We start from the raw sequence: 23,245 nt of genomic DNA on the forward strand, positions 1-23,245 counted from the left end.
TGTGGGCCACCACAGCAAAGAGTACAGATAGGATGGCTGAAACAACACACATTCATTTCTCACGGCCCTGGAGGCTGGAAGTCTGAGATGAGGGTGCAGGCATGGTGGGGTTCTGGCGAAGGGTTCCTGGTTCACAGATGGCCTCCTTGTCTCTGTGTCCTCACATGGCAGAGAACTCTAATGTCTTCTCCTCTTCTTTTTTTTTTTTTTTTTTTTTTTTTTTGCGGTACACGGGCCTCTCACTGTTGTGGCCTCTCTCATTGCAGAGCACAGGCTCCGGACACGCAGGCCCAGTGGCCATGGCTCACGGGCCCAGCCGCTCTGCGGCATGTGGGATCTTCCTGGACCAGGGCACGAACCCGCGTCCCCTGCATCGGCAGGCGGACACTCAACCACTGCGCCACCAGGGAAGCCCTTCTCCTCTTCTGTTAAGGACACTATTTCCATCCTGGGGGCTCCACCTTCATGACCTCATCTGACCCTAATCCCCTCCCAAAGGCCCCACCTCCTAACACCATCACATTGGGTGTCAGGGGTTCAACATATAAATCTGGGGGAACATGAACATGCAATCCATGACAGAGAGTAAGATAAACATCATATTAATAAACAAATCGCACACAGACACCACTAAACCCAAAGACACAGAACACTATTGGTCTCCCTGATTCAATATGACCCTGTTTCCAACACAGAACTATCACTGAAGGGCGATGTGTGTGGTGGCCCCAATCTGTCCCCTGGCTGGTCAGCTTTGCCTGTTGCTTTGGACCCTTAGCACCTTGGTTTCCCCAGCTATCATACCAGGTAGCTGGGTGAGAGGTGGGTCGTCTTAAGGTGGCCCCTGGGCAGGCAACAGGTGCACCACAGAACCTGTCAGAAATGCAAGTTCCAAGGCGGTGCCCCCCGAGACCTGCTGAATCAGAAACTCGGGGCTAGTGCCCTGTTTTGACAGGCCCTTCAGGGGGTTCTGATGCTTGCTGGTGTTTGAAAACCACCAATTCTGGGATCACTGAAGGTAAGCCAAGCTTTGAGTCCTGGGACTTTGAGTCCAGGGAGCCTCCCAAGGCTTCAAGTCCAAACCCTTTGGTCTGGCAGTCAAGGTTTTCCTTTGGTTTCTGCTTCTGAATCCCAAGGTTTCCAGAAACTTCCAGTGCTGCTCTCTGAGAACACGCAGTCCATTATAGAGGCAGGGGAGAGCGTGCTCAGCCAGGCTCAGGAGTGGGGCCAGGACGTGAGCCCCCGCCCTCCACAGCCCCATCTGTCTGCATGGGGCTGGCCACTTGCTTCCCTCCAGCCCAGTGTCCCAGAGCCAGCAATAAGCAGGGGCCGGACCCCACATCTCTCTTCCGGAGGTGGTGAAGATCCTAAAAAGAGCAAGGTGGTGACAGACGAAGGAAGCAGCAATAGTGAACATTCCAGAAGTGTTGTGGTGGGAAGGGGGCTGTTGAGGCAGGGCATGGACCGCCCGTTTCCAAACCCTGAGGAGGCAAACGCATGGTCTTCTGTCCAGTGTTGCTGAGAGGGGTTCTCCGGAGGGGGTAACAAGCGTGGACCAGGCCTCATTAACCTCCCAGGAACCCACTCTGAGCTCTCACCTGGGTGTCTGGGGCTTCAGGTTAATTTTCCAATCTCCCCCTCAGCCTCTCACATGCTTGACAAGTGTGCAAACTGGGGACCAGATGGAGATGGGCCTGACTTAGGGCCACTCACAGGAGGGATGGTGGTGTTCAGGTGAGCGCTGGGTGTGGGAACCCCATCATCAGTCACCCCTCCTTTACCCTCGGGCCCATGTACTGGGTCATCGTGAGGTCCTGACCTTGCCTCGCGATCACCATGCATCTCCTCCTCCTCACGGCCATCGCCAATGCAGGATGTTCTACCAACAGTGACCTCGGGGGTCGTTGGCCCTGCCCTAATGGGCAAAAGCTGTGTCCTGTGGCCTCAGGGAAAGCCAGGCAGGAGAGGGGTGTCCTGCCCTTGCCTTGGGGCGGTGGTCCTGGGGGCCTGGGAGCCACAGGGGCATGAAGGCCCTGCCCAGCCTGCGGGCAGAGGCCAAAAGGCAAGCCTGCCCTCACTGCACCCATTTCCTTCACCCTGCACTTGGCCACCACAATTCACCCTACGAGGAATTTGTTCCATTTCCCTTGTTGCTGCCAACCCTGAAGTGCAGGATGGCAGCCCAAGAAACACCCCCACCCCCACCCTCAGCAGCCCCCGGGCTGGGAGCTAGAATTTTAAATGCTCAAGTGGATGTCACATCCGATGTCCCGAAGGCCCCTAAAAACCAGATCGTCCCAAACTGAATGCACACTTCCCTGCGCAGATATGGGAGGACCCCCCTCTGAGCCCTGAGCCTTTACCCCAAATTCCAACTCTGGAGAGATCCTCCTTGCAGGGCCATCCATACAGCAGAAAGGGCCAATGGTCAGGCAAGCAGATGACAGCACACTCACACCACAGGCCTGAGTAGCTGCGAGCACCATCGCCGAGAAGGTCCCACAAATGCGAAATGTTTAACAGGAGATGGTATACCTTAAAAAACAGACCACGATCTTCTCTGCGCACTGTTATTATGATTATGAAAAATGTGTGAATGAAATAAGAACCTAAAGTGAGGAAAATGCCTGTATTAAGTTGGTAAGACGATGAACTTTTTTTCCCCCAGGTTTTTGTGAATTCTGTTGTTGGTTAATTTTTTGGTAATACTTTTTTTCTGGGTGGGGGTATCATCTTCAACCCAAAGCAACCACATGTGCAGTTTGCAAAGTGGCTCCTAGACTCCGGTTCCAGCCTGTGGCTGGGACCACGTGAGCCACGCATGCCTCCTGAAAGCACTAATGGTTTTTCTCCCTCCTCCCTCGTTCGCTCCTGTTGAGGACTGCACTGTTGCACTGTTGAAAGGCCAGGCGCCTTGCCAGACAGTCTTACTCAAGATAGAGCAAAGGCGCTGGCTGTGACATGCAGGGGAAGGAGGCCACTCAGGACCCAGCCTGGGCCAGCTTTGCCCCAACCTGAGCTGATGGCCTTCACTCAAGCGGATTTTACCGTAAATGTGCCGCTAAACCAGAGGACAGAAGCCTCTTCTCGTGGACAGAGGCTGGGGGCAAAGGCAGGACTTGGAGCAGGCCCCCTCTCTGCCCGCCCCTGCCTGGCTCCTCTGGGGGTGGATCCTCAATCGGAGAGGCTAAGTGCCTGTGCACCGTTACCTGGCAGATCTCAACGGAGTCATAGGCTCTTAGTTTTCCTGAGTCCTGGTTTGATTTCTTTTTGCAAGACCGGCAAACACAGGGTGCCCGTGCACTGTGGGCACAGCTCTGCCCTTTGCCTATGGCTGTGCGCATCTTGGAGGGAGAGCTGGGACTTCACAGCAATTCTCAAAGAGAGAGGGGTTCTGGGGAGAGGACAGCTTGGCTGGGCCTGGAGGGCAGGGTGTGGTCACCAGCTGTATTATTCACTGAATTAACTGTTTTTGCCCTTTCCTTCCTGGGCCTCAGTTTCTCCATCTGTCCAAGGAGGTGGTGGACCACATTCTATCGGAGGCTCCTGGAGGGGAAGTGAGCAATGGGGAGGGCAGGTTCCTTCACACCTTGGCGGGGCTGGGGCACCTTCTGTCCATACGTCATCCGGGGCCACCTCTCCAGGAAGTGCTCTGTGTTCCCAGCCCCGCTAGCCACCCTCTCTGGACCCTGCCACTCCTCATGCACAGCCTCCCATGTCTGGGCCATGAGGGGCCACTCCCAGAGAGCAAGGCCACATCTTCTCTTGTCCTTCGAAGGCACAGATCTCTGCTCAGTCCTCATCTGGGGGCCCCTGTTCTGCACTCTGCCTGCAGGGCCTCTGCTGAGGAGGACCCTGGTTGGTCTCATGGGTCTTCCCCTTGGTGACACATGAGGATTCCAGAGTGCCTGTCCTATCCCAAATTGCTGTTTTCTAAGGTCAGGGCCTCTCCACAGCTGGACCAAGTTGCTGTCCTGAGACCAGAGGCCTTGAGTGCGGCTGGTTGCCCGGCGGGTTGATGGCTGCCCAGCTTGATGGGCAGGCTCTGTCCTTTCTGGCTGGAGCTGTTCAGGAGGCTTACAGGACCCAGACTCCCCCAAGGGTGCTCACCTGCCCCAAAGCCCTCCGGGTTCTGCCTTCTCTTTCTACCCACTATGGCGTCTCTGAGAAAAGCCCACATGCCTCCATGCTCTCTCGCTCTCCGGCCTGGAAGACCCCTCCCCGGGAGCTGGAGCACCTTTGGCGATGGGAGGGCCCATGGGGAGGGGTCCCAAGACCTGGGTCCCTGGTGTTGGGAGCCACCTCTTCCCAGGCCCTGGGCTGCATGGCCCTGCCTGCAGCCCTCCCAGCACCTCCTCCTGCCCCAGCGGGCCGAGCCGGGATTACTGACACATACTTTGCGCAAGTCCCAGCAGGCGGGCAGAGGCTCCCGTGCCCGCGGCCATGCATTTGCCCGCTTCCCTGGGCGGCAGCGGCACGTTTTGTCGGGGATGGAATGTGGAAGCACCAAAGTGTGAGACACCTCCAGGGTGTCACCTGGAGAGGCTGGGAGGGAGACCGAGGCAGACCTGCTCTGGTGCATGGTGGGGACCCAGCCCCAGAGCCGGGGTTCAGTCAGGGGGATTGTAAAAACAGTCAGCTGTGTCCTCACGTCCCCACGCACAGGCCACCTGAGAGTTTCTGTTTTTCACAGGAAAGATTCCATCCATTCATTCCTTCATTCATGTTTTCAACCAAATCTTATCTAGGAGCTACAAGGGGTGAAGGGTCAAGAGGGGAGGAAGGAGAACAAATACCCCATGGGCTTTCACAGCCTGGTGATATAGGGGCCGTCCTTGTGACAATTCTACAAAGGGAAGGACAGGTTCCCCTGGGATCAGGCAGCCTGGCCGGAGTCAAAGCCTTATTCTCCATCTCTTCATGTCACCCCACAGCGTCCAGCCCAGCCAGGTGAGGAGTGAGAGGTGGGTATAGTCAGATCCAGGACCAGCTGAGCGAGGCTAGGGGGAAGTGTGATGTGATGCAGGTGCACTAGGTGGGGAGGGCATGCTGCTGGGGGGTGGCGGGTAAAGGCATGCCAGGATGGGGTCATCAATTGCTGTGTAACTGTGAACCAAACCACCCCAACTGTGCCTGGTGGAGTCTAGGGGACTTACCAGGAAGACTATTAGCTGCAGTGCTGACCACGGTGGGGGTGGGGGGAGGATGTGGGCCCTGTAAACCTCGGATTCCCAGCCGCTGATGTGTCCATGGGAACCCTCCACCCAAAGCAGGCTGCTCCTTCCTCAGCCTCTGTTTCTACCCCTCCAGGGATGGGCAGCTCACCACCACCACTCTCAGACCCAGGAAGCCTGTCCTATACTGAGCCAAAATCTCCTCTTGGTCACCTGTAGCCTCTGCTTCCAGCCTTTGCTGGAGCCACACAGAAGTCCAGTCCTCCGTCCCCAAGAGCCTCTCACACACTGAACAGCAGTGGGGGGGGGTCTTCCCCTGACACTTCTCAACAATGGGTGGCTCCAGTCCTTCAACTACACTTCAAATTAAGGGGCAAATACAAACTCTGGCATTTGGTTCCAAAGAACAAATGGCAAGTGCTAGGTGGCAAAGCCTTGAGGGGATGTGGTCCACATGGATGATCCCAGACTTGGGCATAGCAGGGGTTGCCTACCGTGGGGGGCTTTGGCTTCTCAAAGTAGCTAGAGAACTTGGTTTGGGTTTTTTTTTTTTTTAAATTTCTAACCCATTCTTATCGATTATATTAAAATGCTGCACAAAATAATACATAAGACATTTAAAAAACCACCATGACTGTTCCCAAACACCTATTTTCAACTTCCGTTCTTATTTCTTCATGGACAGCCATTCATGGATGGGCTCTGGTCTGTGGACTACATTTTGAGTATAACTGATACTTTCATGGGCAGGTGGTACATCCAAGCCCTGCTTTCCCTGTCCTGGGCCACACCTGCAGGATGGTGGCAGAGCCCCTCTGGAACAAGGCAATTCCTATTCCTGCAGGCTGGAGATTTGTGATTGGGACCCACCGTGGAAAGTGTGGTTTTACAACCCCTCCAGACTGTATTCCTCCTCAACAGTATTTATTCACCCTCTTCCCCGTCACAAAGAATTCTAGCAAGCTTGTGCAAATAAAACAAAATCATTTTTTAAAAAAATGACAAGAAGCCCAGTAAAATGCAGGGTTAGCCAGCTTGGGAGAAGCTGCCACACCTGAGCCCCAGACAGAGTCCCAAGTGTTTAGGTGGCCAAGTCAGAGAGAGCTGGATGTGAGAGGTGAGTGATGCTTTTGTGCTCTGGAAGGAGCGTGTGCCGTGGTGGGCTGTCAAGGAATCAAGATGATGGGTATGGAACTTGGTGGTAGAAAACAAGTTACCTGACCACATATATTTTACTTATGGTTGTTTCTACCATTGCTCCTCAAGAAAAGGATGTGCATTGGTGGTTCTGTGGAGGAACATCGTTCCCAGCACCCTGAGATCCCACAACGCTGGGGGTGTCGAACTGGTGTCTGGATTTCTCTAGTTTCATAAGCTAGCCACTACCATCACTAGCCTCAGAGCTGCAGAGAGAAGCAGAGAGAGATAGAGACAGAGACACAGAGAGACAGAGATAGAGAGGGATAAATACAGACAGAGAGACAGAGACAGACAGGGACAGACAGACACACAGAGAGACAGAGAGATAGACAGAGACAGAGAGGTAGAGAGACAGAGAGAGAGAGAGAGACAGAGAGAGAGAGGGATAGACAGACAGGGCAGAGTGAGAAGGAAGGACTGGACGGAGGGACGGGGCTGCCCTGGGGAGGGACTCGCAGTGGTGCAGGCTCACAGACGCAGGGCAGCTCAGGAAGTCTCGCGTGCTTGGGCCCTGCCTGCCTGAGAAGCCTCAGGGCCTTGCTCAGCCCTACCAGGTCCCGTGTCATCCGACACAGGCAACCTCTCACCTTGTGTGGCCGCTCGTCCCTCCTCCTCCTCAGCCCCCACCTCACCCACCCTTTGAAGCCGTGGGACCTGGGCAGTGCCTCCAGAGCCCTTGTTCACTCTCCCTGAACTCCTCGTGCACCTTCAACCCCAAATAGTGGGTCCCACTGAGGGAAGCCTATGTCCCACCGAGACTGAGAAGACCCCTGGGCCTGAAGAACCAGTGGGGCTGGCGTCAGGGAAGGCTGTGCAGAGAGGAGGTTCTATAAGGTGGGGGGCAGGTGACAGCTGAGCTGGCCTTCCTTGGGGTCTGGACACATTCTCAGAGCAGGGTGTCTGCGTGCACATGAGTGTGGGGTGCCGGGGGCTAGGGAGGAGGGTGAAGAGGCAGTGAAAGGGGGGAGAACCAGAGAATGCTGCACTGGGAGCATGTCTCAGGCTACTGAGCTGGCCCAGGGGTGGGAGAAGATGGGACGTGAACATGGGAACTTCCCGGGCCAGCTGGGGTGATGTCCACTCCAGGTGCCACTCAGTGCTGGGGAAACGTGAGGAGCTGGGTGGCAGGAAGGGGGTCCTGATAGGGAAAGGGGGGCCGGGCTCTCTGGGCAGGTAAAAGCACTGCTGCTGGAGCTCGGGGGGCAGTGAGGGTATGGGGTTAGAGTGGAGGGTGGGAGGGCAGTGAGAACAGAGGCAGAAGATGGTGGGAATGGAGCACTGCAACCTGGTGGGGGAAAGGAAGGGGCCTGGCCCCATGGTGAGGGGGCAGGGGAGAAAACAGGCTGAACTCCAGGGCCCTGGCTAGGCCACAGGGGGATCACAAGATGCCATCAGCCCAGACACGGGAAGTAGGAGGCAGGTGCCCAAAGCACATCATGGAGCACAGGTGCACACTGGGTATTGCTCTTCAAGGGTTCCACGTGTTCCCCTTGACCATGATGCCTGTTCTGTGTTCACGTGGATCCTTCTGATCAATTCTCATTAAACAAGAATTCAGTCTGGACAAGGGGAGTGAGGGGGAGGGGGCTAGGACCTCCCTGTAGCTTTGCAGTACATGGCCCTGTGAGGAGCTGGCGTCTGGCCATGCTATGCCTCTGGGGTCAGGTGCCCAGGCCTCTGTCCTGTCACCTCCCAGGTCTCTTCTCTGGATCCCACCCCCCATCCCGTTGTCCATCACACAAGGAGCACAGACCTCTTGGAGGTCTCTGTAGCTTTCAACATTCTGGTCTTAGGGTTGTCTCTCTGTGCCTCTGTTGGGACCTGCCTTTGGACCTTGAGCATCTAGGGTGAAGGACACTTCCGAGATGGTCCTGGGGAGGCAGTTGGCTCTTTAAATTCCCACAGGACGCAGCACCACCTCCTCCTCTCCTTCCACCCTCCCACCAAGACCACACCAACTTCAAAGCCTAATTACTCCCAATTTGGGCTGTTTCCTTGTTTCTCCAGGTGAGGAAGTCCCTGTCACTTTCACTTTCATATGCGAGGAGCTGGGGGTGGGGTGGAGAGAAGTGATGAGAACAGTGGCTTTATTTTGGGGAGGGAAGGTGAAACAGAATACCAATTAGGGAGGCTGAGTGTGAAGGTGAGAAGTTACAAAGAGAGGGTCTCCCTCCAAGGCCTCACTTGGGGAAGGGAGGGAAGTGGGAGAGGGGGTTGGTAAGAGAAAGAAGGAGCCACCTGTGGGAAACTGTATCAGGTAGGGTATGAAGATAGAAAGCCTTCCGCCTGCTATGAAACTCCATTTCTTTCTTTGTGAGCCCTCCCTTTCATTATGCTCATGTTCGCTGTGGAGACACCACGTCCTTCCTGTGTCCAGCTTGGGGGCAGAGGGGAGGAGGAGAGGAAACTGCTGGTCCCCAGTAAGCCCTGAGGTTGTGGCCACCGAAGATGCTTCTTCCCAGGAAACAAGAGAATCACTGAATGTGAGAATCCTATGGAGACCAAAGTGGGGGGTTCCATGGCGCCGTCTTCCCTCTGGGGCCAAAAGGTTGCTCTAGACTCTTGATTGGGTGGGTCACTGACCGGGAGGCGGTGGGGAGAGGACGCCCCTCCCCACGGATCTGGAGAGTGCCGGATGCACCAAGCATGTCCCAGGATCCTTTCAGATGGAACACATACGGCCCAGGTGGAAAGGGTGACATACGTGTGTTGAGGGGAACAAGGCCAGGGACACTCAGGGCCAAAAGGACAGAGATTCCACCGCGTAGGATGGCCAGAGGCTGGTGACAGGGCCCTTGTTTATGGAAGAAGCGCAGGGGCGAAGGCGCTTCCACTAGCGCCCAGGAATGCGGCGGCGGCGGCGGGTTCTAATTAGAAGCCTGCGCGGGAGCGGGCGGCCGCGGGGCTCTCTCAGACGCGCACCCTTGGTTCCCCCGGCGTCAGTGTCCCCGCGTCGGGAGACACGCCCGCTGCATCCTGTGCTCCAGAAGACGACTGGGCGCTGCAGGTGCCGCGCGGGTGCGGGACGCCCGGGGGTCCCCGAAGCAAGTCCCCGCCGCCCCGCCACCTCTCCCAGGCCCTCGTACCCGCCGGTGCCTCCTTCTTGCCCCGCCCCGTACCTCCAGGCTGTGCCTGGACCCGCGCCCCACACCTAGGGCGCCCCCGCTCCTGAACAATCTCGAAGAGAAAAATTATTATCGGATTAGATGTACTTCGGCTCACTCAGTCTCCCCCCGCCCCAACTTCCCCTCGGCGTAATTATTATAATTCCAGGCAAGCCGTCGGAGAGAGTTCCTGGCTCTGTGTGTGTGTGTGTGTGTGTGTGTGTGTGTGCGCGCGCGCGCGCGCATGTGTGTGTGAAGGCTTGTCTCCGATCTGGGTCTCCTCCAGCGGCGCGCCCAGGCCGCTCGGCTCCTGCATTCCCCCAAGTTGTGTTCGTCAAATGTTGGGCATCTCAAAGCGCCCCTCCCCTCTCCACTGAGGAGCTGGGGTGGCCCTTGCCTGTGGGGGCTCAACCAAATTCGCTTCCCTCCTCCCCTCATGATATGTGCTGTAGACCCTCAGGACCCTTCCCTTGGTTTATCTGCACTTCCATCGCCAGATTTAGGAGGGTCTCACGGGAATGTGTCTTGTCTGGGGTGGAAGACGGAACGCCCCAGCCCTCTCAGATGTGGGTTCGCGGAGCCTCTCACTAAGGAGGCTTCAAACGCGATACTTTCTCCCTCTTTACCTCTCCAGAAGCCCCTCCTTAGCATCGCGGTCGGGACAGCGGCAGGAAGGCGCAGGAGGGCCGGGTGCTGGCCCCAATGCGCCCGCCACTCCCGGCCGGGTCCCCGCAGTCTTTACGTAACTGCGTTGCTCCGAGCTGTTCGGTCTTGTCTCACTGACTTTGTTTTAAGGTGTGTGTGTGTGTGTGTGTAAGACATGTCCTTAAGGAAAGTCTCAGGCGGATCTCCCTCTCCCAGCTCGCCCTCCTGGCTTCTCTTGGCCTCTGGCTGCCCGAGCTTTCATGCCATCTGTGCTGTCCCACTTCCTGCCTCTCCCCAGCTCACTGCTCGCCCCGTCCGACGCCGGGAGCCCCTCTATGCCCGAGGGATCAATGTCCGCGGAAACTCCGCCACCCGCGTCCCAGCCCCGGCCCGAGCAGGTCGAAAGTGGCCGCCAAGGAAAACAAACCACCCTCGGAACAGGAGGGCTGGGCAGAGCGCGGGCTCTGGGCCACCGCGGGGCCCTGCCCGAGGGGACGGCGGCTGGGGAACGCACAGAGGCCGGGGAGAACGTGAGGAAGGCTCACTCACCACCAGATCGGGTAGTTGCCCAGCGCTTGCTTCAGGCCGTAAAGGAATATGAAATATCCGAGCGGGGCCATCGCCGGGCGGGAGATCTCGGAGGGCCAGGAGTCCGCCCCGAGAGCGCGGGCGCCGGAGCGGGCCGGGCCCTGAGAGCTCGCGGGCGGCGGCGCTGGGCCCTCCTGCGGCCGCGGGGTGCGCGGGGTGCGCGGGTGTGCGCGGGTGTGCGCGGGTGCGCGGGCTCCGAGGGCGGCGCTGCGCCAGGTGGGACGGCGGCCGGGCGGCGGGCCGGGGCCCGGGGCGGCGCGGGACGGCGGGGGCGGGGCAGCGCCGCGGGGGGCGCCCGCCGGGGCCTGGGCCGGGGCGGGGCAGGCAGGGGGCGGGCGGGGCCCTGGGAGCTAGCTCGGTGACGGCTGAAGCGCGGGCCCCTCCCGTGGCCGCGGGGTGTGCAGGGGTGCGCGGGTGCGCCGGCTCCAAGCTTTGCACTGTGCCAGATGGGCAGCTGGCCTGGCGGCCGGCCGGCACCCGGAACTGCATGGTCCGCAGGTATCCCCTCCGAGCTCCCGGGCCGCGCCCCCTCGGGGCTCATGGGCGGCTCCTTAGGTGTGGAGCCCCGCGCGCCCTGCGCTCACCGTGCGACGCGCTGTCCAGCTCTCGCTCCTGCCCCTGCTCTGTCGCGCGCTCTGTCCCTTGCCCTCTAGGTGGTCGGGCTGCGCCTCCCTTTAGTCCATCTCCTTGCAGGGGGTCCGTTCGTCCGAGGCTTGTCTCCTCGAACGGCCCCTTTCTGGTCCGCTGGGAGCTGGGCCGATGTCGAGCGACCAGAATGGGGGCGGCCTGTCTGGGGACAGCTGCTGGGTGGGCATCTAGGGTGCAGCCACGTTTCTGAAAGTCACTATTGGGAAACAGTCCAGCTCTGTTTAGGGCCCAGGTGTTAACAGCTCCTCTTTCTCCCCCACACCCCACCAGGGAAGGGAACGGCAGTCCTAGTGCTTCTGGTCCCCAAGGACAGTGTAGCCGGTTAGCGCCCTGGCTCTGGGACCACTGACCGCCGAGTCTGCCCAGGGCTGCTGGCCTCTTCAGCCAGAAGGGATTTCTGACAACTTAGGTAAGCCTTATGATTTTTGCTGATGGGGAAAGGGAAGACCAGAGAGGGAAAGTGACTTATCCAAGATCACAAAGGGTGGCTAGCCAGTTCTCCAGCTCCCAGTCCAACGCAAAGCTCTGTTTGCATATTCACCTGCAGCCCAGGGAGAAAGGAGCCAGGGTTATTTGGGGAGAGGAAGATCCAAGTCGAGATGTCTTCCCAACTTCCCTTCCCTCCCCAACCTTGTGCATTAGCAGGAGACCCAGTCAGTCTCAGTGATTGTGAAGAAAGGGTAGCAGGAATCCACATCACCGTTTCGCAACTGAGGGGAGGAGAACCGTGAATAAAAATCCCAACTCCAGGCTCTTCTATGATGTCTCTTTTCAAGTGGACATCTGCTCCTCCACAGCGCCTGAGCCTTGCCTTACCATGTGACCTGCAGAATGTGGGGGCCCGATGGAGAGACCACTGGTCGGCATGTGGCTGCTTCTCGGGGCAGGGAGTGACTCAGCAACCCTCCAGGTTTAGCAGTGGCTGGAGAACAAGAGGCAGGCCGTACCCCACGGCATGCTGCCCCCATCCATCTTGGTTTTCCCATCTGTAAAGGGAGCCTGTGGGGTCCTGTGGACTCTGGACCAGGGGTCACCTCGGTGACTGCATCAGGGGCTCCTTCCCAGGTGTGGAGCGAAAGCCACTCCTTCACGGAATGTTCCCTTTTTCTCTGCACTGCCAGTGGGATGCAGTTGAGTCTACACATGCCTGCTCCTTCTACCCGTCCTCTGAGTCACTGTGCCCCCTCACCCGAAGAGGGAAGGACGGAAGAATTCTGGAATGAGGCGGGGTGGGTAGTTAGCTCGTCTTCCTCTGGACTTCCCCTCTCTCTCAGTGGAAATCCCACCCAATTATCGCATTACTGGGGACCTGGGCTGTGGGAGTGGGGTGGGGGCCAATCCCAGTGCAGCAGGCTCCCAACTGTGGGGCCCTGGGATTAGAGCTGTTATGAGGAGCCCCCGAGAGGCTGCTGGCTCCTCACACACAAAGGGGGTGGCTGTGCCCTACTGAAGGACCAAAGGCCCGGCTGTCCCGCTGTGATGGGCTCTGCAGAGAATGGAGCAGGTGGGCGCTGCCTCCCCAGTCCTGCCTCCTGCCACCTCACTTGCCAGGCCCCTTCTTTCTTCCTTTTGCTTCTCCCTCATTTGGTCCCTGCCCTCTGCCTACACTAGGTGGTAGGGAGGGAGAGTAAGCTGGGCACCCTGAGCTTGGGGGAGCCTCCCATGGTGCAGGGAGAGAGAGGGAGAGCTGAGAACTGCCCCGATCCCCCTCCCACGTGAAGACTTCCAGTTCTTTAGAGTTCCTTGAAAAATGTGCATCACAGCGTTCCTTTGGGAGAGCTGCAACCAGGGCAAGCTGCAAGATGGCACTGGTCTGGAAGCTTCCAGTGCTGGCCCTTTCCACATGGTGATCTTGCAGGGCGCTCTTCCTTTGCCCCCATCCTGTGGTCTTTTTGAAAGCTTTGACCTCAAACAACCCATGAGAGTGCACAGAAGAGGGGGAGCAGGGATCTCCAGATGGGTGGCAGCACCTCGGAGAGAAGGCTGGAGAGTGCTGCCCCCTGAGTCTGGATGGCAGGGGCCTCCAGCCCTCCACAGACCCTGTGAGACTTACATAGAGGTTACGGCATGGGGGAACGGGGGTCCCAACCCATTTTCTGGGCATAATAGAAGCTCCCTAAGTCTGTTTCCCAGAAGCCCAGGAGCATGGGGATGGAGGCCATCCCCAGGTTGGGGTAGAGAGAATGCAGGTGCAGGAGGGGGATGTTTCTATCATAACGTGAGTGAGTGGGATTCTTTCCTGCTCCCTGATGTTCAGCTGGAAATTCTGCAACCTGACTTCAGGATAAAGTCAACCTTGTGGTGTGGCATGCCTTTGCTCCACGCAGCGGCTCACCCTGGCCGTGGAGTCTGGGCTCCCTCCCTGAAGGTGACGGAGAGGATGCCTTCCTGGCAGCGCCCTCTGCTGTCACACAGAGAGAGCTTCCATGACGGACCCACGGTCACAGGTCTAATTCAACATTCTGAAGAATTTATGGATGCCCCTGGAGAAAAGATCTCTTTTTTTTTGCCTCACCATAGGTCTTCCAGAGGCCCCTTTGGGGCTGTGTTCCTTCCAGAATAGTCCTGGAGGAGAAGGAAGGTATGGTCCCAGGAGCTTTGGAGGCCCCTGCTGGGAGGTGGGGGAGGGAGGGCAAGGACCTGGTGTGGAAGGGCAAGCCCAGATGAGAGGGCACTTTGCTTTCCGAGGTAGTGAACTATCATCTGTGGTAGCATTTGAATCCCTGCCTGGTAAGTATTAGGTAGTGGTCCTTGCTGTACTGGAGAGAAGGGAGCCAGACTTTCAGACACTAACTGCCTAATTATTCATTCACTTCCTTCTTTTCTAAAAAGTTGAGGGGAGGCGGGAAAGGCTCTGGGTAGCCAGTGGCTGGAAGCCGAGGAGCCCTGCAGTTGTCACCTCAGAGGGGCCACAAGCAGACAGGATGAAGGTCTAGGGTCAGAAGAGCGGGTGCTCTTCTTACCTCCAGGCCCATTTGGTTCTAAGCCCCTTCTGGAAGCTTCCCTGACCTGCCTTGGGGGCTGTCATTCCTGGAACACCTGTTCTTCAGGGGTGGGGTGCTTGTACTCAGAGGCAGACTTTCTGTCCATGCTCTGTCATTTTTTTCACAGTGCCCCAGGCCAAAAGAAATGCCTAATAGTTTTGTTTAGCAAATAATTAGGTCCAAATAATGTATTAATTAGTAGCTCCTGGGAAAAGAAATTTTTATAAGTTAAAAGAAAAAATACTATTTTTGTTTCATTCTCACATAACTGCAGTTACTTACCAATGGGAAGTGTGTGCCTGCAGCCCCAGGGAGGACAGCTTACTTTCTGTTCTTCAGCGGTTTTCACTTGGTACTTGTTTCCCCCACCCCACCCCGGTAGGCGGGCCTCTCACTGTTGTGGCCTCTCCCACTGCGGAGCACAGGCTCCAGACGCGCAGGCTCAGCAGCCATGGCTCACAGGCCCAGCCGCTCTGCGGCATGTGGGATCTTCCCGGACCCGGGCACGAACCCGTGTGCCCTGCATCGGCAGGCGGACTCTCAACCACTGCTCCACCAGGGAAGCCCGGTACTTGTTTTTTAATCACAGCAAAAGCCAGAAACTCAGCTTCACAAAGGAATGTGCCACTGTCCAAGCTGAAACAGAACTGCCTGGAGCCAGTAGGTGTCTCTCCTACAGAGAGGACCATATCGCCATGTGTTCCTTGAACATTTAAAATATCCTGCAGTACCCTGGGAATTTGCTGTGGCACCCTAGGGTGCCTTGGCACAAAGTTTGGGAACCATGATTCTTGGGTGGGCCTGAGATGCATGGGTCATCTTGGCTTTTCTGCCTCCCCCATCCCTTTCTTTGCTTCAGGTGCACCTCTTCATGTGTCCTACCTTGTGTCTAATCCTGCTGTGTGTTCAATGGCTCTTACTATTGTCCACATCTTTCCATCTTAGTCTGTAGTTTTCTTAGTGCTCTAAGAGCCTCTCCTCTTGAGTTCAGATCCCTGGTGAAATTTTCGCCTCCTCTTGTCTCTCTGGAAGGTTCTCTTTGTAAAGACAGGCTGTTGGATCAGATGACTTCCCCAGTGCTCTTTGAAATGGTGACAACACCACATGCTCTGGGTGCCCAGGGCTCTGCCCAGTGCTGTGGGGCCATGGGGCCAGCACCCCCTAGAAGCATCTGTCTCTGCATTCTTGGCAAGGAGGCTCAGTGAGGGTTGTGATACAACTCTCCCTGGGTCCCCAGAGGGAGTCAAGGCAGGATTGGGGTCTCAGTCTCTCTGAGACTTGTGTATCTGGAGATAATGTGTTCCTCACAAGAGTAAGTCCCTCCAAGATTTGAATACTGGTGTCGGGACTCATAATTCTGAAGGCTGTGTGACAAGAGCCTGAAAAGCTTATGGCTGGGATGGAGAGGGCATGCAGGGAGGCATGTGTCCACAGGAGAGCAAACTTGGTCTGTGTCTGCTCATCTTTCTGAGCTGACTCCTGTGGATGAAGGGTGAGGTACCTGGTGGGCTGGGTTACCTGCCCTCTGGAGTCCCTGGAGAGAGCATCTGTAGAGTTTTGGGGAAGTCCCTTTGAGAACAAATCCATCTGTCTCAAGATACCATCCCATAGCTGGCTCTCCCCTCACATGGCTACCTCTTCTAAGTTCCCCTGAGAGTTCCATTTTGATTTTGATCAGAGGGTCTGATTTATGGAAATAACTGGAACCTTAGGTCAGCCCCCTCTTTGCACAGAGAAAGTAGGCTCAGGGTGAGCAGCAGAGAGTGAGGATGAATGCACCCTGGTTTCTAGGTCTCATACCCCAGGGATTCTTCACACCTTTCAGGAATCTGCTCCTGGATCACCAAGCACCCAGCCTCTGGATGTCATATGGGAAGCTATCATCAAAGGCTTGTGGGGCAAACATCCCCCATAATCCAGTCTCCAGTGTGCAGCCCTACCTCATGTGTCTTTCTGTGTTAGCACCCTAACATTCCATCCCCTCCACTTAGGAATTGGAGCGCAAGAGACATGGCTAGCCCTATTCTGGTTGCAGGTTGCATTATTCTTTTTGGGTTTTTTTTGGCCACACCATGCAGCTTGTGAGATCTAAGTTCCCCCACCAGGGATTGAACCTGAGCCACTTCAGTGAAAGCGTCGAGTCCTAACCATTGGACCGCCAGGGAATTCCCAGGCTGCATGATTCTTGAGCCTGCTCTCCTCAGATGGACAGAGGTGGCCTGATGTTGTGGGAATTGTGGATCTCTGTGTGGGGAGCGAAGGAATCCAAGAGCCATGGAAGTAGGACTACTGAGTTTTCTAACTTCCTAAGTAGCCACGTGGTGAATTCTGCTTAAAGGAACGAATGAACTCTCTAAATGCTGGCACCACTCAGTCATAGAATCATGGGGCCCAGAGCAGCTGAATAAGTAGAGCTGTCAGATCTTGGCATCATTTGATTCTCAAAGCAGGAAGCCACAGATAGAGTCTTAGAACCATAAGAAAAAAGAATTTTAAAATCAACATTGTGGAATTTCTGGAATCCTAGACTCTCATCACAACAATTAGGATCTGTAGATTAATTGTCCCAGAATCTTGGCTTCCTGTGGGGCCTAGAATCCTGACTCTGAGGCCTCGCTCACCTGTAAAATGAAGGTGTTATATTATCCCAGCCATTCTTTTTGTTTTTTTAATTTATTTTTATTTTTATATTTATTTTTGGCTGTGTTGGATCTCCTTTGCTGCGCGAGGGCTTTCTCTAGCTGCGGAGAATGGGGGCTATTCTTTGTTGCAGTGCGCGGGCTTCTCATTGTGGTGGCTTCTTTTGCTGTGGAGCACGGACTCTAGGGCGTGTGGGCTTCAGTAGTTGTGGCTCGCGGGCTCTAGAGTTCAGGCTCAGTAGTTGTGGCACATGGGCTTAGTTGCTCTGTGGAATGTGGGATCTTCCTGGACCAGGAAGATTGCATTGGCAGGTGGATTCTTAACCACTGCGCCACCAGGGAAGTCCTATCCCAGCCATTCTAACGTGCTACGTTTTGTTGTGACAGCCTCCCCGTGGTGCCATTAGTGTTTGAGGGGCCACCTGCCAAAATTCCGCTTCTAGGACAATACTGCCACCATGTGGAGATGTTGAATGAGATGGCACGGATGGGACACCTGGGGCCACTCCTAGGTCCCTCACCTGCAGTCAGTGCCCAGCTGGGCTCAGCTGTGGGTGGAACAAGCCTCAGCACCTCCCCAGGCTTTTTGGCATTCCCAAGTCTTGAGTGCAGATAATCCTCCTCCTGGTAATGGCAGTGACCACAGTCCCGGCTGGTCTGCATTAGGCAAGCTGGGTGATCACTTGGTCCCAGAACCACTTGGGAAGCAGTGTTACCATCCTCAGGACATGAGTCAGAGCTGAGGCCTGGAGGAGTTGAGCACAAGATCCACGGGGCTGGCATTCAGAGGGTTAGGGTTAGGGACTGGGTGCCTCCTATGCAGCATCCTTCCTGCCTCCCTGTCGCCCAGGCCCACAGTCTGCAGCTCCCTCTGCACTCGATTGCCCTCTCCTTTGGTGCACTGAACCCTCAGTATAACCTTCGGTGCCTCCATCAGTGATGGTGGGGGAAGAATACGCACCATCGGCTGCCATCTCCCTGGGCTGAGCGAGGCTGGGGTGTTACCTTCCCACACCTCCAGGTCGTGGTCAGTGGGTCAGGAAAGGTGAGGCATGATCATGGGAGGGAGGGGCAGGGGGGCTGAGGCTGTCCAAGGTCTTCTCTGACCACTCCCTTCCCCTCTTGCTGTTCTCTGGCTCCAATGAGCCTTGACCATGTGTTTCCTATGAGGCCATCAGCCTCTTGGTGGGCCTTTTCCCTACCTCCCTGCTTTGCAGAGCCTTTCTACCTAGCATCCCCACCTCCCCCTACCAGTGCAGCTCCTTCTGCCTGCTCTCAATAGGTATCCCTCCTCTCTCATGTCGTCCAGAGGGTTGTACTGGGAAATCGAGAACATCAGCGTTCCCCATATGACCTGCTGTGGGGCTTCCATCTCTGCTGCCTCAGAGGATGAAATTTCCACCAGGCCAGTTCGTCCAGAAGATTCAGCAGACATTTGTTCTCCTTGTCTTCAGGCTCTTCTCTCTCTTAAATCCCCCACCTGCCCTCTAGACCAGCTCTTTCCTCTTAGTCTAGGAGATAGATGCTATTTTAAATGATATTGTTTCTTTCAATTTCTATTTCCATTATTTGCTGCTAGTACATAGAAATACCATTGGTTTGAGTACACTGATCTTGTACCCTTCCTAAACTCACTTGTTAGTTCTAGTGTGGTTTTTTTTCATAGATTCTGTAGGATTTTCTCCATAGACAATGGTGTTGTTTGTGAATAAAGACATTTTTACTTCTTCCTTTCAATTCCGGATACCTTTCAGCTCTTGCTTGCCTTGTTGCGTTGGCTAGAAACTCTAAGACAATTTTGAATAAAAGTGGTGAGAGTAGATATCCTTGCTTTGTTCTTGATAATGGGGAACAGGCCCACAGTGTTTCATTTAAGTATGATGTTAATGGTAGGTTTTTCATAGATGCCCTTTATCAGGTTGCGGAAGTTCCCTTGTGTTCTTACTTTGCTGAAAGTTTTTATCCAAATGTCAGAATTTGTCAATTGATTTTTCTGCATCTATTGAGACAATTACATGGTTTTTATTTTTCAGTCTGTTATTTTACTGAGTTATATTAATTGATGTTCAAATGTCAAACCAATCTTGCATTTCTGGGATAAATCTCACTTGGTCATGATGTATTGTCCTCTTTACATATTGTTCAACTGGATATGCTAAAACTTAATTAAGAATTTTTGCATTTATGTACATGAGGGATATTGGTCTGACATTTTCTTTTTTTATAATATCTTCTTCTGATTTTGCCATCAGGATAATGCTGGCCTCATAGACTACTCATGAGTGTTCCCAAATCTAATTATCTAGAAGAATTTGTGGAATATTGCTATTATTTCTTTCTTGAATGTTTGGTAGAATTCACCAATGAAGCCTTCTGTGCCTAAGGTGTTCTCAGGAAGAAAAGTTTTCTATAGGAAGGTTTGTAACTATCCATTTAATTTCTAAAATAAATGTAGGGCTATTTTGGTTATTTATTTCTTGTTGAGTGAGCTTTGATAGTCTGTCTTTTAAGGAATTTGTTCATTTCATAGAAGTTGTTAAATTTATTGGCATATAGACGTTAATATTTTTTATTTTTAATGTCTGTAGTATCTGTAAAGATGTAACCTTTCTAATTCTTGGTATTATTAATTTCTTTCTCTTTTTCCTTATAAGTCTGGCTAGAGTGATCTTTTCAAAGAGCCCATGGTTTGAACCTAGCTGTGATCTCTTCCTAAATTTCTGTGGGTTTTGGATTTGTTTCGCCTCCACAAATGTATAAGGCAATTCTAATAATAAATAATAAATAAATCTGTGTCCTAACTTCAGGGACTCCAATCATACAATTATTAGACTGCCTGAAGTTCTCCCACGACTCACTGATTCACTGTTCGCATTTTCAGCCTTTTCTTCTATGCTATATCTTCTAGTTCACTAATACTCTTTTCTGCCATGTCTGATCTGCCATCAGTCCCATCCAGTGTATGTGTCATCTCAAATATTGTAGTCTTCAACTTTAGAAGTGTGATTATCTTCCTATGTTCCTTGTCTCTACATAACCTGTTCAGTTTTTCCTCTACCTTCACAAATATGTGAAATCCCTACAGTCATTGTGTTGATGTGCTTGTCTACAATTTTTCTCATCTGTCTCATCCGTGTCTATTTCTATTGCTTGATTGCTTTTTCTCTTCATTATGGGTCACTTTTCTGCTTACTTGCAGGTTTGGTAATTTTCAATTGAGAGTCAGACATTGTGAATTGTAGCTTATTTCGCTGAATACTTTTGTATTATTATAAAAATTCTTCAGCTTTATTCTGAATACAGTTAAGTTACTTGAAAACTTCTTCTGAGGCTTTCTTTAAAGTATTGTTTGTCAGGACCTGAGCAGGATTTAGTCTAGGGCTAACTTTTCCCTAGCACTGAGGCAGTGTACTTCTGATGACTCTATTTGATGTCCTCTGAATTATGAGGCTTTTCCAGTCCGGCTGTTGGGAACATAAACTGTTGCTGACCTGTGTGAGCTATGGAGATTATTTCTCTGATTCTTTCAGGTGGTTCCTTCTCTGGCTTTGAGTAGTTTCATCACATGTGTGTGCTGACCAGCAGTCATGGATGACTTGAGGGAGCCCCCTGCAACTCTCAAGAACACTCTCCATGAAGCTCTCTCCTCTCCAGTGCTCTGTGTTGTGAACTCCATCCAGTCTGAATTCTTAGACTCCCGACTCTGTATCCTCAGCTCAGGAAGACCCCAGGCTCCTTCTGGGTCCTTCTCCCTACCTCAACGTGGACTCTCCCCAGACAGTCAACTGAGCAATTGTAGAGCTGACCTTGCTTGCTTTCCCTCTTTTAGGGATCACTGTCCAGCACTGTTTTCACACTCACTGTCTGTTGTTTTATGTATTTTGACCATTTCTTTTCTTTTTTATTCTTTATTGCTGTTGTTTTAGATAGGAAGGTAAATCCATTCCCTGTTACTCCATGGAAGCAAAAATCCTGATGTTATTCATTCATTTAAATTTTTGTTCTGCTAGTGGGTGTGAATTGGTAGCTCACTGTGGTTTTACTTCGCATTTTTCTAATAACATTTGTATATCTTCTTACTTTGAAGTATCTGTTTGAGTGTTTAACACACTGTTTTATTATGTTGTCTTTTTTTTAATGGTAATTATATGACCATTTTGCTTTTTCTTTTTTAATTAATTAATTTATTTTTGCTGTGTTGGGTCTTCGCTTCTGTGCGAGGGCTTTCTCTAGTTGTGGCAAGCGGGGGCCACTCTTCATCGCGGTGTGCGGTCCTCTCACCATCGTGGCCTCTCTTGTTGCGGAGCACAGGCTCCAGGCGTGCAGGCTCAGTAGTTGTGGCTCACGGGCCTAGTTGCTCCGCGGCATGTGGGATCCTCCCAGACCAGGGCTCGAACCTGTGTCCCCTGCATTAGCAGGCAGATTCTCAACTGCTGTGCCACCAGGGAAGCCCCTATTATGTTGTCTTTTTACTTTTGATTTGTAGATGTTCTTTATACAGCCTGGATGCAAGACCTTTGTCACATATGTATATTGTGAACACTTTTTCTCTCAGTCTGATACTTTGCCTTTTTATTGTCTCAACATTGTCTTTAGTTGAACAGAAGTTTTTATTTTTTTAAATTATTTTTTATTGGAGTGTAGTTGCTTTACAATGTTGTGTTTGTTTCTTCTGTACAGCAAAGTGACATATATATAAATAAATATATATATATATATGTCTCCACTCTTTTTTAGGTTCCCTTCCCATTTAGGTCACCACAGAGCATTGAGTAGAATTCCCTGTGCTATACAGTAGGTAATCATTAGGTATCTATTTTATATATAGTAGTGTATATATGTCAATCCCAATCTCCCAATTTATCCCACCCCCTTCCCCCCTTGCTAACCATAACATTGTTTTCTACCTCTGTGACTCCATTTTTGGTTTGCAAATAAGTTCATCTTATTATAGTAAGTACCATTTTTCTAGATTCCACATATACGCGATATTATATGATATTTGCTTTTTTCTTTCTGACTTATTTCACTCTGTATGTCAATCTCTAGATCCATCCGTATTGCTGCAAATGGCATTATTTCTTTCCTTTTTATGGCTGAGTATACATGTACTACATCTTCTTTATCCATTCCTCTGTTGATGGACATTTAGGTTGTTTCCATGTCCTGGCTATTGTAAAGAGTGCTGCAGTAAACACTGGGATCCGTGCATCCTTTTGAATTATGGTTTTCTCCAGATATATGCCCAGGAGTGGAATTGCTGGATCATATGGTAGCTCTATTTTTAGCTTTTTACGGAAAGTCCATACTGTTCTCCATAGTGGCTGTACCAATTTACATTCCCATGAACAGTGTAGGAGGGTACACTTTTCTCCACATCCTCTCCAATATTTGTTGTTTGTAGATTTTTTGAAGATGGCCATTCTGAGCAGTGTGAGGTGATACCTCATTGTAGTTTTGATTTACATTTCTTTAATAGTTAGTGATGTTGAGAATCTTTGCATGTGTTTGATGGCCATCTGTATGTCTTCTTTGGAGAAATGTCTATTTAGGTCTTCCACCCATTTTTCAATTGGCTTGTTCGTTGTTTTTTGATATTGAGCTGCATGGGCTGTTTGTATAATTTGGAGATTAATCCTTTATCAGTTGCTTCGTTTGCAAATATTTTTTCCCATTCTGAGTGTTGTCTGTTTGTCTTGTTTATGGTTTCCTTTGCTGTGCAAATGCTTTTAAGTTTAATTAGGTCCCATTTGTTTATTTTTGTTTTTATTTTCATTACTCTAGGAGGTGGATTGAAAAAGATATTGCTGCAATTTATGTCAAAGAGTGTTCTGCTTATGTTTTCTTTAAGAGTTTTACAGTATCTGGCCTTACACGTAGGTCTTTAATCCATTTTGAGTTTATTTTTTTGTATGATGTTAGGGAGTGTTCTAATTTCATTCTTTTACATGTAGCTGTCCAGTTTTCCCAGCACTGCTTATCGAAGAGACTGACTTTTCTCCATTGTATATTCTTGCCTCCTTTGTCATAGATTAGGTGGCCATATGTGCATAGGCTTATCTCTGGGCTTCCTATCCTGTTCCTTTGGTCTATATTTCTGTTTTTGTGCCTGTACCATACTGTTTTGATTACTGTCACTTTGTAGTGTCATCTGAACAAGGGAGCCTAATTCCTCCAGCTCTGTTCTTCTTTCTCAGGATTGCTTTGGCTACTCGGGGTCATTTGTGTTTTCATACAGATTGTAAAATTTTTTGTTCTACTTC

General features: G+C 52.4%; 1 protein-coding gene across 1 annotated transcript in view; it reads right to left on the minus strand.

Moving 5' to 3' along the window:
- Positions 1-10,743, minus strand: part of WNT3A (Wnt family member 3A) — a 46,622-nt gene extending 35,879 nt beyond the window's left edge. Inside the window, exon 1 of the mRNA XM_060092650.1 lies at positions 10,673-10,743. Within this exon, the coding sequence (XP_059948633.1) occupies positions 10,673-10,743 (71 nt within the window). The remainder of the gene's footprint in view (positions 1-10,672) is intronic.
- Between the last annotated feature and the right edge of the window lie 12,502 nt (positions 10,744-23,245).

This window comes from Mesoplodon densirostris, chromosome 3 (genome assembly GCF_025265405.1).
Source record: "Mesoplodon densirostris isolate mMesDen1 chromosome 3, mMesDen1 primary haplotype, whole genome shotgun sequence".
In the NCBI taxonomy this organism is placed as follows: Eukaryota; Metazoa; Chordata; class Mammalia; order Artiodactyla; family Ziphiidae; genus Mesoplodon; species Mesoplodon densirostris.